Below are 15,147 nucleotides of genomic sequence, written 5' to 3'. Positions count from 1 at the left end.
GTAATAATGTGTATGGCAGCAAAGAAGGATAAAGGGAAGGATAGTGAAGTCATAATGAATTGAGTTGAGTAGAAAGGGATAAGGAAAGGCAGGGCTGTTGAATGAATACTTTTGCTTGGTGTTCATGAAAGAATAAAAGGAGTGGTTTGCAAAACCAGTAGTGTTACTGACAAAGGAGATGGTTTTGGTCCTCTCACAGAGTAAAGTCCCAAGAAAGTTTGAAAATCTAAAGGTATACAAGTCGCCAAAGCTTTTTGGGATTCACCCCATAATCCTTATGAAAGTGAGAGTAGAACTGTTAATAGCATTAACTAGCTGTTTTAACTAATAATGGGAAGAAAGTAAAGTTCCTAATTACTGGAAGCAGGCAGATGTGGTTCCATTTACAAGAGTGAGAACAAGACAGATGTGGGTAACTAGCAACATGTCATTTTAGCCTCAGCTATAGGAAGAATTATGGAATTAGCACTGAAGGAAAGAATTTTCAAGTATATCAAAACATGATGGGCATATGTCCAGCTAAGCAAATGTAATAAAGTAAATTTTGACTGGATAGTCAGGGCATTAGATCAAGTTTGTTGTTGCCATTTAGACTTTGGTGTTTACTTGAGGAGGAGAGAATTAAATTCCAGATGTTTTTATTAAGATTATATAAAGCACTTCACTGAAATAATTGTTATGACTGCAGAGATGTGAAAATGTTTCTTTGGCAATTTTTTTAATTATTATCGTAACACTGTTAATTTACTAATTATTTATATGACCCATCTGGTGTGACTTTTACCTGAAGAAGCCCCTGAGGTCAAAATCAGTTATTTCTATAACTATTTGTTAAGATAGTAGTAATAGAACAGTTAATAATTTTATTTAGTGATACTTTTCGTTTTGCCGTTTCAGGTTTTTCAAGGTATTTGATCTGGTACCATATAAAAAATTAGCAAACTAATTATATCAACTTGTAATTGGTCCTAGTGTAGAGGCATTCATAAAATACTGGCTAGATAACAAAATACAAAGATAGTACAAATGAAAGGGTGGTAACCACTGCAGTACCACAGTGATCAGCAGGTCATTTTTTAGGACTTTAAAAGTAGTTCTGTTGAAAACCTGGAAGGAAACATTTAGCTTTCTGACGATTATGCAAGGTTATTCATCAGGGTTATATAGGCGAGGTGCAGAAAGGATGAGAGGAAATTTGTGGCTATATACATGGTCTAGCATATGGCAGCTTAAACTGAGTGCAGAAAAACACGTGAGAAGCTAACTGTCTATAAAGTGGAATAATGATCCCACTTTTTCTACTGATTGCATTTGATGTAGATGTCAGCCTTCCTTGTGCTGCTTTTACACAATGCTTGCTTACCTTTAGATCACCATGTATGACTTCTTAATAATCTTCCTCTTTTGTTGTTGCTGTTACTGCTTCCTCCACGTTCTCTTATCCAATTCTGATTAGGAGCTGGCTGTAATAATATGATTTATTAGACCACCTATATTTTTTGATTCATGACTGATGATTCTGCATTCTCTACCTGTTTACAAATTATTCAACAGAGAGCTCCTGCCACTTCACATTAAGGCCTTTCTAAAAGAACTTCCTTATTTTAGATCACCAAAAGGAAAATACCCTTCACTGGACACAAACATATAGCTATATTAACCTATTTTAACCTCTTCAAACTACATGCCACATCAGAGTTAAAGTTGTTTCATGAAAAGAACTGTTCTTGTGGTAGAGCTGGAACACTTCCAATATTCCTTATCTTGCTGTGTTGCCTTTGGAATGCTTGTTACAGTGCAGAGCAGGATATAGTATAAGAGCCCTAGAATGTTCTTTCAAGCAATGTAATTCTAAGTAGTAACTGTCATTGGCATTGTAAGTATTCTCTTTATCCCATAGGTCATGGTCAGAGTCAATAAAATGTTCTAGGCCAATGACAATACAGAACATCTTAATACTCAAATTGTAGTATTGGTCTGCCAATAACTGTTGTTAACTCCAGTCAAAGTTACATTAGTCTCCTACAATGAACACTGTTGTACTGCCTAGCAAAAAAAGGTAATTGGCTTCCAGTCCCTGTGTATGCAAATTTCTGCTATATGGTACTAACCTTCATTCACATACATAACATATATTGGCCACTAAAATACAAACTAAACATAAAGACACTTCTTAAAATCTATGCAGAACCATAAACAAATCACTAACTTTGCAAAGTTCACAGCTTGCACTCGCAGTATGAGAAAAAGAGTTTGGAAAGGTTGTACCAGCAAGCTGGAATCATTTACCAGCAGGCATTAGAGATTAAATTGACTACCTCTAGTTAAGGTCTAAGTTATTAGATCGTTAAAAAGGAACAGTTTGTGCTGCTGCTAAAGATATAATGAATAGAAGCTTTTTTCTGCTCTTTCTATAAATAATGTCTAAATATGAGGAACAATTTAACAACCTAATCTATACTGAATGCCATCAACTGTTTTCCATTTGTTTGTATCTGCCAGTCCCAACACATTTCTTCCAGATCGTCCTAAGTGGTGGTGTTCTTATTCTTTACCTTTTACTCCACTTCTGTTCTTCCCATTGTAGATGACCTGCCTCCAAGATCTGCTGTCCTTTTTGTTACACTCCCTTACTTTTATTCCATTCTACCCATTATATATTTTATTTTATTTTATTTTTGTTTATCAAGGCAATACACTGTTCCAACTAATGACTAACATTCCGTGTTAGGATTGTGAAAAGTTAAGTAATACCAGAGTACATACTAAATTGCAGCATACTACTTGTACATACTGAAGTACTACTGGATAGTGCAAGGTTAAGTTATACTAATTATACCTTACTACTTGTACATACTGGAAGTACTACTGGATAGTGCAAGGTTAAGTTATACTAATTATACCTTACTACTTGTACATACTGGAAGTACTACTGGATAGTGCAAGGTTAAGTTATACTAATTATACCTTACTACTTGTACATACTGGAAGTACTACTGGATAGTGCAAGGTTAAGTTATATGAATTATACCTTACTACTTGTACATACTGGAAGTACTACTGGATAGTGCAAGGTTAAGTTATACTAATTATACCTTACTACTTGTACATACTGGAAGTACTACTGGATAGTGCAAGGTTAAGTTATACTAATTATACCTTACTACTTGTACATACTGGAAGTACTACTGGATAGTGCAAGGTTAAGTTATACTAATTATACCTTACTACTTGTACATACTGGAAGTACTACTGGATAGTGCAAGGTTAAGTTATACTAATTATACCTTACTACTTGTACATACTGGAAGTACTACTGGATAGTGCAAGGTTAAGTTATACTAATTATACCTTACTACTTGTACATACTGGAAGTACTACTGGATAGTGCAAGGTTAAGTTATACTAATTATACCTTACTACTTGTACATACTGGAAGTACTACTGGATAGTGCAAGGTTAAGTTATACTAATTATACCTTACTACTTGTACATACTGGAAGTACTACTGGATAGTGCAAGGTTAAGTTATACTAATTATACCTTACTACTTGTACATACTGGAAGTACTACTGGATAGTGCAAGGTTAAGTTATACTAATTATACCTTACTACTTGTACATACTGGAAGTACTGCTGGATAGTGCAAGGTTAAGTAATACTAGAGTACATACTAAATTATACAGTACTACTTGTACATACTGGAAATACTACTTGGTATGTAGTAATGTGGCAAGTGTAACAATTTGTAATCCTCTAAACTGATGCTGTTGCCGTGCATACCGTAAGTATTCTTTCTGAAACTATTACCCGTATGTGTATGCATAATGTAAAACCTGTAAACAGAAAGTTTGCATTGTTTTGTGGCTGACATGGGTTCTAGGACCAGCCCATTTACACAGTCAAAAATCAAATAAATAAATACATAACATTTCAGAAATTATTGCAGTATGGAGGTGCAGCTTCAGAGTTGTTTGATGCTGAGTATTGTACTTTTTTATTCTTTTTATGAGTTTAAAATAGGTGTTGTAATGTAAAACTCGCTAGGCACATCCATCTTTTTTCAGACGTTACCAGCAGCACTGATCTGGTTAATGTCTTGCTCACAATCACATGGTGTTCAAGAAAAGACTGAAGGAAAGCTCATTAGCAGCTGGCATGCTAATAACCACTATAAGGTCAAGTAACTATCGTATTGATTTTCTGGGTATCGCTCACACACACACACACACACACACACACACACACACACACACACACACACACACACACACACACTCTTGTCTCTATTTTTTGTCTTTTGTGACCCAGGGAGAGTCACTGTTTTGACTGGCAAACACCCAAGGTTTAAGATGTTTTGGATCTGATTAATCGTGTCAATTAAACAAAATGTGATTATTTGTAGTTTTATCTAGTTTTCAGAATTGCCATTATGGCATCTAGTATGCCTTGAGTTACCGCTAGATATGTTCCATAAAATTAACTCTCCTGACACAATGTACATTGTACATCTGTATGTATTATGTACGAATGTATCTAGTTTTTGTTTTGATTGTTGGATTGTAATACATTTACTGCTTTTTGAATTACATTCTGAATAATTTTCCCTTTTAACATTTGAAACAACAGACATATCAGAAAGTCTATTCATTTTCATTAATGCTATTTTACACTTAACCCATATTCAATGTGAAGATTATTGCAGTTGAACAAAAAATTACGGAAAGAAAACCTCCAAGTTGACAGCACACAGGAAAACAGAAGTAAAACTTGGCAAGTTAGCAGGATAAACTGCTTCTAACTTGTAATCGGCTTGTGCCAATGAAGACCAGTCATTTCCTGCCAGAGGAAAGCTATAGTTTCATTATGTTACTTCACAAGTAAAGGTACCTATCTCCACTTAGCAGCATTAGTTCCCACAAGAAATTATCTAAAGACAGAAGTTCCAAGAAATAAATGTCTCCAGGACTATTTTGAGATTACTGCACCTATCTGGCTGCAGTTGTTGCAACAGGAAATGTGTCAGTCTTTAAACAAACTTTACTGTGGAATTAGCTTTTGCACTATCCCAAGATTCCCTACGATGTGTACTTCTGTTACATATTAAATTGACATCTGTATTCCATCCTGCATTGTCCTCAATAACTGTTTCACCTACATGAACCCTCCTATTTATAAAACACACATGAACCCTCCTATTTATAAAATACATTCTTCTATGAAATAGGAAATTCTAGCCATAGCAGTTACTGCTTATTATAAAAGAAACGCAACCTACTTTTTTAAACATGGTATTTTTTAATTATTTTTAAAATTAACTGTGGCATTTTGTAGCTATTTTCATGTGTTTCTGCTAGATGCATGGACAGTATAACTACGGTTTAGCTAATTTACTTATTGCTATTTATTATGTCTAGTATGACAAGTTATAACAGCAAATATATTAAATGCACTAAAAACTATGCTCTCTGTGATCTGTATTTGTTTGTAGCACAATTTCAGTATTACACCAATGAACATATAGTTAGAAGAATGCACACAGTATGAAAATATGATAACATAACTGCAGCTTGTTTACAGGCAAGTGAAAATGTGCTCATAGTTCATAAAAGAATTTGTATGATAAAGCATCAGCAACATATGCTTGGCAAACAAAAACATGCAATCTTGCTAACCCTTAAAAACTACACTAACTGTGGAAAAGTGAGCAAGCAGGTAAAGGCAAAGTACATACGTTGCTAATGTTTACAGTGAGTGTTTAAAAAAGAAATAACAAAGCTTAGGGATGGATTCTGCTGTAGGAAATGCTAGTAAATGTAGTTTTAACTGTGTACTTTAGCACATAGGGGTAGGAATGCAACCTGTTAGTCAGCTATGTTAAGCAAGTATGTTTTGAGTACCATAGTTTCCAGCTAAATACAGTATGTCACTGATCTAGTCACTTAACCAAATAAAAGCTGTCATGAAATACTTAAAAAGACAGTTATGCATAATAGATCTTTTGTTATAAAAAATAAAAGAGCAAAGGACTTCTGCCTTGTTCTTCCTCGTGTGTGTATATGGGGGGCTGAAAGGGGACAAACATCAATGCTTCAATGGATCGAGGTTGATAGGATATCAGGGGAGAAGGAAGTGTATGTAATGGAGAGAGGGAGCAGAAGTTGGGAAAAAGGACAAACACAGGGATGGGTGATTTCGCATAAGTTTGCTGGTAGGATATGTTGTCATAATAGAAGCATCGAGGAGAAGAAATGAGGAGGGAAGACAGTTAGCAGCAAAATGACTGACATAATGAGAAATGATGCGGCTTTATTTAGTGTAGACTGTGTTAAGCCTGACAAAACAATTCACCAAAATAATTAATTCTGCAGTGTTTAAATCTGGGAATGATGCTCATCCTGAAACAAACAGTGAAGCAGTAATATCATAAGATTTCTGTGGGTCTTATTTATTTTCCTATGTCTGGTGGGTAGAGACATTTAAAGCATGTCTGAGGACCTTGAGTTCAACAAAAAATTAGTTTTAGGGATCAGTTTGATAATTTGTTTGATTAAACCGATGTCATCGTTTCTAATGTTCTGTGAAGCTGGGTCTTTTTTTTTGTTTTTTTTTTTTTGTTTGCTTTTTTGTTTTTTGGTATTTTTGTATAATGCAGTGATTTTTGAGAATGGGTATTACTATAAATAAAAATTCTGATAACTTGCCTTTCTTTCCTTAAGTGAAACAAGAAACATTTTGTATTTTATTTATCTGGGTAAGCCACTGATTGTAAGTGTTCTGTTTCAACCTGGAAATGCTAGCTTGTTCTGTGACTTCCTTAGAGTCACAAGGTGGTTAAATAGAAGCTGGACGAATCCAACCCCTCACTGAAGGAAGCAACTCATTAATGGCCTATAGCCTTAATTCTGTGTGCTGCAAAACACAAATATGCTCATTTTCATAAGACCATTGCAAACTAGTTCAGCTGTTTGATGATTCTTACCTTTGGTTTTCATTTTTATACAGACAGCACATTCATTTCTAATACTGAAAGATAAAAAGAAATAAGAATTATATTTTATATGACACATACTTAACTGGCACTATAATACAGCATTAGTGAAAAGGGATGATTACACTGATAAAAAACGTATTCTTGGGATGAGACTTTGAAATATTCCCTTCTTCCTCTCTCCAAAAACTGTACAGGTGGAAGTAAGGCATCTCTTGGCATTCATCCGAGAAGAAGAGAGTTTTCCCAGCATCATGGACAGCATTCCCCCATCAGATTTGCGTCAGAGAATGGGATAACATCTGGGAGAGACTGTTCTTCTGGTATGATGGCTTATGTTTTATAAAACAAGGAATACACATTCTTGCACTGAAGTATGATTATTATGTTTGTTTTTAGTTTTATTAAATAGTGTGCATAGGTGATAATGGTCTTGATGGCTCAGCTTGTGTGTAGCAGTTGCTTGGTATAGAATCAGACAGCAGAGAAAGAGTGTGTAGACTATTATGAGATTCACTGAATTTAATGAAATGAATTGCTGCAAGGAAAAAATATAACCACAAGCAAATGCAAGGGAGAGCTAGCAGGAGAGCATAGTAAGAAAAACGAGAGGTAGAAGATATGCAGTAAAACACAGGAAGTAATTAATATACATCAGTACTCACAGTCAGGCAATGTGTGTGTGTGTGTGTGTGTGTGTGTGTGTGTGTGTGTGTGTGTGTGTGTGTGTGTGTGTGTGTGTGTGTGTATGTATATATATATATATATATATATATATATATATATATATATTTATATATCTATATATGGATCTAGGACTTTGCTTGACTGAGCAAACGTCCAAATTCATAAAACCTGAACACACTTTAACGAAAGCGCTTTTATTGAAAAAGCACTTTCGTTAAAGCGTGTGACAAATAAAAAAACAAAAAACACAACATTTACATTTTTGCCCCCCTGCACCCCCCATGTGGGGGGCTGTGCCCCCACACACCCCCTACTTTGATATTCTCCCTCTGAGACCGCACTACAGTGGAAAAAAGGGAAATTTCCCTTACCCGCACAGTAGTACAGCCTCGGCAACAGTCATACTTACGCGAAAGTGCTTCTTCGGTGAAAAGCACTTTCGCGTAAGTATGCCCAGCCGTTTGGATTTCAGTCATTTGTTCAGTCGAGCAAACATCCTAGATCCATATATATATATATATATATATATATATATATATATATATATATATATATATATACATGGGTCCCATTTATTTGGTCGACTCACATTTGGTCAAAAATGATTTCAGGCAGCACACTTCACTGAAAGCTCATTTCACTAAAAGCTCAATTGGTCAAATCACATTTGGTTGAAAATAAAATATAGCCCCTACTCCACTGCAGTGTGACCCTGGAGTGAGAACATTAATTAAGGGGGGTGTGGGGGGCACAGCAAATAGTTTTTACTGAACATGTATATATGAATAACTTTTTAATATATACACCTTCGTGTAGGACAAGGCCATATTATATACCTCTTAGCAAAATGCAGGACTACTTTTAGGTGAAGGTTTATCATCCAAAGTACTGAGAGATCATAGAACAGCTTAACACTACAGCTATGAGAATGTAACTTACTAGAGTCATTCAGGAAGTCCTTAGATACTTGCATTTGTTTGAATATCTACTCTGTGACCTTGGAGCCGCATTATGATGGTCCTAGACCTTTATGCAGCTTCCCATAAACTGTGAAACTACAAAACCTTGGTTAAAATGTTCATTTCTTTTTTCATTTAAATATCTTGTCTTACTGTTACTCCTGATATTCTTTTGTTTTCCCTGGAAGTCCCCTCCCAAAAAAAAAAAAAAAACAGTCCTAGATTATCCCTTTAACTGATCCACTTAGCCTGACCTGTGGAGTTCATTTGAACAGTAAAGTGGTTAAGCCAAAAAATGTATAGTCATACCCTTCGGGAAAAACAAGGTAACCCCAAGCTACCATATAGGTGGCAATCCACTAAGCACAGAAGAGGTTATCAGGGACCTGGGGACCCAGGTTGACAGTGGCCTTTCTTTTGACACTCACATTGCTAAAGTGGTTAGAAAGACCTTCTACATTGCCCACCTGATCATGAAGGGATTCACATCCAGATCTAGTGAGGTCATTGTTCCCCTGTACTCTTCACTTATCAGACCAATGATCGAGTACAATGCCCCATTCGGGATGTATCTCACCCGACATCTGCAGCAATTGGAGAGACCCCAAAAGTTCCTCACCAAAAGGATAAAGGGACTCCAAAATCTGTCATATGCTGCTAGATTGAAGAAACTCCAGCTCTATTCAGTCGCATACCGCCTCCACAGAGGTGACATGTGCCTGACATACAAGGCCATGTCCAACCCGAATTAATGGACATGCTCCACCTCAAAAATCCAAATCCACCAAAACCACTAGAGCAAGCGACTTAAACCTTAGCACGGATATAAATAGGACGTGCTGGAGGGATAGATTTATCACTCAGAGACTCCCTATGCTGTGGAATAAAATCCCGGTCCATGTGAGGCAGAGCACCTCGCTGACTCTGTTCAAGAGAAATCTAGACCTGTGGATGGGAGATCGTAGGTTTACCCCAGGAATCAACTCTGTGTCACTGCTGGACAGAGGCACAACAAACTAATGGGCACAGTATTTTTTCATATAAGGGGTGGCGTAAGCCACAATAATTTGGGCTAGGCTTATAAATGCCTTAGGGCAGATAGCCTAGTATAAACCTATGAACCTATGAACCTATGAACATGAGTCCCAACCTTGGTGGTATTTATTTATCTTTGTTGACCAGGTTAGTCCCACTAGTAGCCTCTTTTCAAAGGAAACCTGAGGTGGTATTTATACTATTAGGGGATATTTGGAAATCCTACACCAGGTGGATCGATAACTGACACTGCAGAGCAGCATAAGAGGTGGCGGGTGCTGCATTCTTGAGCATGTTGTCCTTTGGATGAGATGTTGAGTAACTCAGGTGGATGTAAAAGATCCCATGGTACCTATTGAGAAGAGAAGGGGTCCTTCATTTATGTACAGAAAATAAATCTTATTTACACAATATTTACAAATGCACAAATATATAAATATACGCATATACATTTTTATATGTATTCATAATTTCCCTTACAATCATACTAAATGTTCATCCTTATTAGACCCCTACTCCTTTTTCTATAGCCATCATCTAACAATGAAGTATGCTATTTTTCCCATCAGTACAGAATTTATCAAATACACCCTTTTCTGATTGATAATTTATATGTTTTCCAGAAAAGACAGGTTTGTTTTGTTTCTTCTATTTTTTCCCATTGAATTTAACATATATCTTTATTACCAAATGTTATACCTAACACAGAAGTTTCATTCATTGTTAAATATATGCCCCTATCTTAACTATATCACCTAAACCTTTACTGTTCTTTTTATTCAAAACCACCCCATCACTTCTTAACACTTATTTGTGCAAGTTATTACTTCTTTTATTATTTTATTATTTTTCAGTTTGCAATTATTATAATGTCATCTGCATATGTTAACAGAACTGAAATTCTTAACTACCTTCTTTAATATTTTCCATTTTAGTTCCATATATTTTTGTATTATTTTCATAAAGATCTTATAATCATAATAATTCAATATTATGTCTCCAGTTTTTTTTAAGTTCTGTATCTTCCTTCTTCCTTGTGAATTTCAGTATTCTACTACATAATTGTTTATACATAAAACCTTAATTTAACCATTCATTCAAATTTTTTTCCAATCCCTTAGATTTTTATATATTTCATACCATATTCCATCTGGTACTGCAGCCAAATCTATATTTACTTGCCCTAATAATTTATCAAGCTCATGTAAAGAAATCTTCTTTTCAAACTCCTTGTTCTCTTTTTCTGTTAAACTTTTTACTTTTCATGTTTTTTATAACCTTCTGTTTTTTTTCTTTTAAACATTTATTGTACATATTGTACTACACTATTCATAATCTTTTCTTGAGTTCTATTTCTCCTTTACATTTTTTATTTCTCTTATTACACTACTGTCTTCTTTTACTAATTTGCTTAAGTAACTTCTTTTTTCCTTGTAAAAATATATTTGCTTATATAGCAATTATTGTATTTTTTTCTAGGTTGCATTCATATAATTCATTTTCTTTGTGAAAGTACTTTCTATCATTATGTTCTAAGTCTTCCAATGCATCATTATATGCTATTTTATATGCTATTTTATATTTTTCTTTCTCTCCTTTTCTCACACCATATTGCTACTGTAAAAAAAAAAAAAGTATACTTTTCCTTAAATATCATCCACCATTCAGACCAATTTTTATAAAATGTTCTCAATATTACTAATATTTATCCTTCATCATTCCATGCTTTAATGTTTGTCCTTTTTATTCCTTTGCCTTTTTTGTATATTCATTGTTTTCATTTATCTCTAGCCTTATTGCAATGTGATCAGAAAATCCTATTTCAACCTCCTCCCCTTCTCCTATAACTAAACCTACTGATACTCTAAAGTAATCTAATTCAGTTCTATACATACCCCTTTTGTAAGTTCATGAATTTTTGTCCCAAAATTTTAACTCACCACATCTTACAACTTCTAGCATTTTTCATATATCATTTCCTTTCTCTTACGATTGCCTCTTAAATCACAGTTAAAGTCTCTTGTTATTATAATATTCATATTTATGACTACATAGTCTAAACTCTGCTGAAATAAGTGGTCACTTTCTTTACAGTTAGTATAAACATATAATGATATAAATGTTCTTCGTGTTTCACTGTTACAGTCATTACATTTGGGTAATCTGCTGGCAGGTTGCTCTCAGTCAGCCTGATTAACAAAGTTGTGGGTCCTGCATCGGTTGCTGTCCCTTCTTCCATGATGTCAAGTTGTCAGGGGTATAAAACATGCAGCCAACACCATTACATCAGTCTTTCTTGCCACTCGGTGCCCGAAGCAAAAGCAGTTTGCAATTGCCGGTCAGCCAACTCCTGAAATTTTTGTTTTCGAGTTTCAGAACCGAAGTCTTCAACTAAAAGCTAAGTACCCCGTTGGGGAAACTTTTTCCTGCTCCTTACCGATGTCAGTAAAAGTTAATAATTGCATTACTTGTGGGAAGCAAATACCTCATAAGGATTTTCATTTGTACTGTATTCCTTGCCTAGGCCCTGACCACAACGTGCCTTGCTGTTGGTTTTGTGCTAAATTTAATCAACGCACGATTAAACGTCTGTATATTTTTGCTTCTAAATATTTTGGCTCAAGATTTAACTATCCAGAAATGTCGTTGGTTAGCAATCCGACTACTGAAATACCTAAAAAATGCAAAGAAAAAGACAAGAGACAGACCGTCGAGGTCCAAAACTGACGACGACGCTTCTAAGCCAGTCGCCGGTTCTCAGTGAGGCTACCTGCTACTTTTGATTCACAGGCCTCTACTGAGACCCATTTGGAGTCCGGTATGCTGCATGATGCTTTAAGTATTGAACCCGCGGATGTCTCTACCTTAGATGGGTCCGGAGCTGCTGAGCAGGCACCGGCTTCTGAGGGTGCTTTCAGGCCTAAGGATTTGTATATTAAACCGACGCCATCTTCAAAACTAAGGCCAAAATCTACTTCTGTGTCTAAAAAACTGATGCTTGGGCCATATGTACAGGCCCCAATGCTTAAAAAACAAATGATCAAAATGGCTGAAAATTTAATTACCTTGATCAGGGGTACCCATCCCCCTCCTGCTAAGAGGCCTAGGCAAGGCACTGACTATGAATCTTCAGATCAGGTATCTATTTCTTCTGATTCTTCTTCTGAACAGGATTTATCTATACCTACTTATGTGGACTCTGATTCAGAAGATTCCATCCCTTCTGCTTCTCCCCCTGAGGATTTCTCTTTTGGAGAAAATTTACATACCTTAAGGGAAGACTTCCACTGGGAAAGTCAGGATTTTCTTGAATCTAAAAAGAGACTTAGGGATTTTCTTCTTCTTCCTCAGCATAGGCCTTTGTCTATACCTCCTGTTTTAGACATTGTTGATGATGTTTTCTCAGAATCCAGTATGACTCCTGATTCTCTGCCTCCGGCTCCTAGTAAGCCAAACAGATACTACAGGGTACCTGGCTCCCACAAATTCCTTTTCAAAAACCCTACTGCTGACCCTGAAACCATTTCTCAGGGTCCCAAGGGCGTTAAGGCCTCTACTGCTAAAAATCCTACCCCTTCTGACAGAGACTCCAGGGCGCTGGATAACTGGGATAAGAAGGTTTACACATCTGCAACCTTGGCAGTCAGGACTTTAAACTGTCAATTTCATATGCTTAAATATCAACAGCATGTCATGGGTTTACTTAAACAGAAAATGATGTTGATCTCTGACTGTGTGGAAAATAAAGAGTTGCAGGATTTATTACATTCAGCTGAACAAGTTGGAAAACATATTTTGCAATGTGGATTTGATTCTTTGGAGGCCTCTTGCAGGGCTGCTGTAACTGGATCTGTGATAAGAAGGCATGCTTGGCTTAAAGAGCAAAATCTGCCTGACCATGTTAAAGCAAAATTGTTGGATGCTCCTTTACAACAGGACAGTCTCTTTGGTAATAAGGCTGAAGAAGTTTTAAAAAAGATGGAAGATAAAGCTAAATCTATGCAGACTGTGAAAGATTTCTTACAAGTACAGCCACCCAGATTTAGTAGGCACTGGCCTACTAAGAACTGGTCCTTTCCAGTTCCCTCAAGAGCTGCTCAAGTCAAATCCAGACATCCCAAAGGCTCCAGGTTTCAGTCTCAAGGAACTTTTAGAACAAAACAATGGGGTGCCTCCACCTCCAAACCTGGAAGCAGCAAGGCACCTCCCTATGGTAAACAGCCTCAATGGCTTTCTTCTACAAAGACCAAGCACTTACCTTTTGGCCACCCCTTTGGGGGGAAAACTGGCACTTCATGCACGAAACTGGCAACTGATTACCCAGGACAAATGGGTTTTAAATATATTATCCCAGGGATACAGATTTCATTTCCACACATTGCCAATCCCAAACGGATGGCCAGATCTGCCTCCAAATCAGTGGGCAGAGACCCAGAAACAAGTTCTGTCCCTCATGAATATGGGGGCTATTCAGCCAGTACCAGAAGAGGAAAAGGGACAAGGTTTGTATTCAAGACTTTTCCTGGTACCCAGAAAAGACAAATCATGGTGTCCAATTCTGGACCTATCCATTCTAAATACATTTCTGAACATTCCAAAATTCAAGATGCTGATTCTTCAACAGTTACTACCTATGCTAGGCAAAGATGCCTGGTTGGTAACTCTAGACTTAAAAGAGGCCTACCTGCTAATCCCAATCAGGGAATCTTGCAAAAGATACCTCCACTTCAAAGCAGGTTACTTGCATTACCAGTTCTCTGCACTGCCCTTTGGCTTATCTACTGTGTCCAGGGTCTTCACAAAGTGCCTGAAACCAGTAATTGCATTTTGCAGGCAAAGAAATATTCACATTTATCCATAACTGGACGATTGTCTAATTCAGGCAGAAAACTAAAGCATCTGGCATTTGTAAAAAGGATTCTAACTTGTCTAGGGTACACCATAAACGAAAAGAAATCACAACTGGTACCCTCTCAGAAAATTACATTCCTGGGTGCAAGCTTGAATACAACTGCCCAGATGACTTACCTTATGGCAGAAAAGCAAATTCAATTGATGACTTACTTCAAACAGGTGGCCACAAAAACCCATTTATCAGCAAGGCAAATTCTGCAGGCCTAGGGGTTCATGGCCTCCTGCATTCTTCTAATTCCATATGCAAGACTGCATTTGTGGAAACTTCAATAGTACCTCAAAAGTTTATGGAGTCAACATTGTCACAGCCTGGAAACAATGATTCCTATCATACCTTGCCTGCAACTAGAGTTCCTATGGTGGGCAGAGGCCTGCCACCTAAACAAGGAACTGTCATTTACTTCACCCCCTGCCACCCAAACCCTAACTACAGACGCATCAGACTATGTTTGGGGGGGGGGCGCATCTGGCAGGGAAATGCATTCATGGCAAATGGAGCCCAAATCAAATGCACCTACATATCAATCAGAAAGAGATGCTAGCTGTACAGAATGCTCTGAC

At 36.7% G+C, this 15,147-nt stretch overlaps 1 protein-coding gene across 4 annotated transcripts in view; it reads left to right on the top strand.

The window, feature by feature from the left end:
- Positions 1-15,147, top strand: part of ZEB2 (zinc finger E-box binding homeobox 2) — a 363,945-nt gene that overhangs the window by 290,504 nt on the left and 58,294 nt on the right. For all 4 annotated transcript variants that reach the window (XM_044074857.1, XM_044074856.1, XM_044074859.1 and 1 more), the window contains exon 4: positions 7,189-7,314. In XM_044074857.1, coding sequence (XP_043930792.1) covers positions 7,189-7,314 — 126 coding nt within the window. The remainder of the gene's footprint in view (positions 1-7,188; positions 7,315-15,147) is intronic.

Source organism: Protopterus annectens, chromosome 6.part0 (assembly GCF_019279795.1).
Source record: "Protopterus annectens isolate FY-2018-M chromosome 6.part0, PAN1.0, whole genome shotgun sequence".
Classification (NCBI taxonomy): domain Eukaryota; kingdom Metazoa; phylum Chordata; order Ceratodontiformes; family Protopteridae; genus Protopterus; species Protopterus annectens.
The sequence above is the reverse complement of the archived record's forward strand: the minus strand, read 5'-3'. Positions and strand labels throughout refer to the sequence as shown.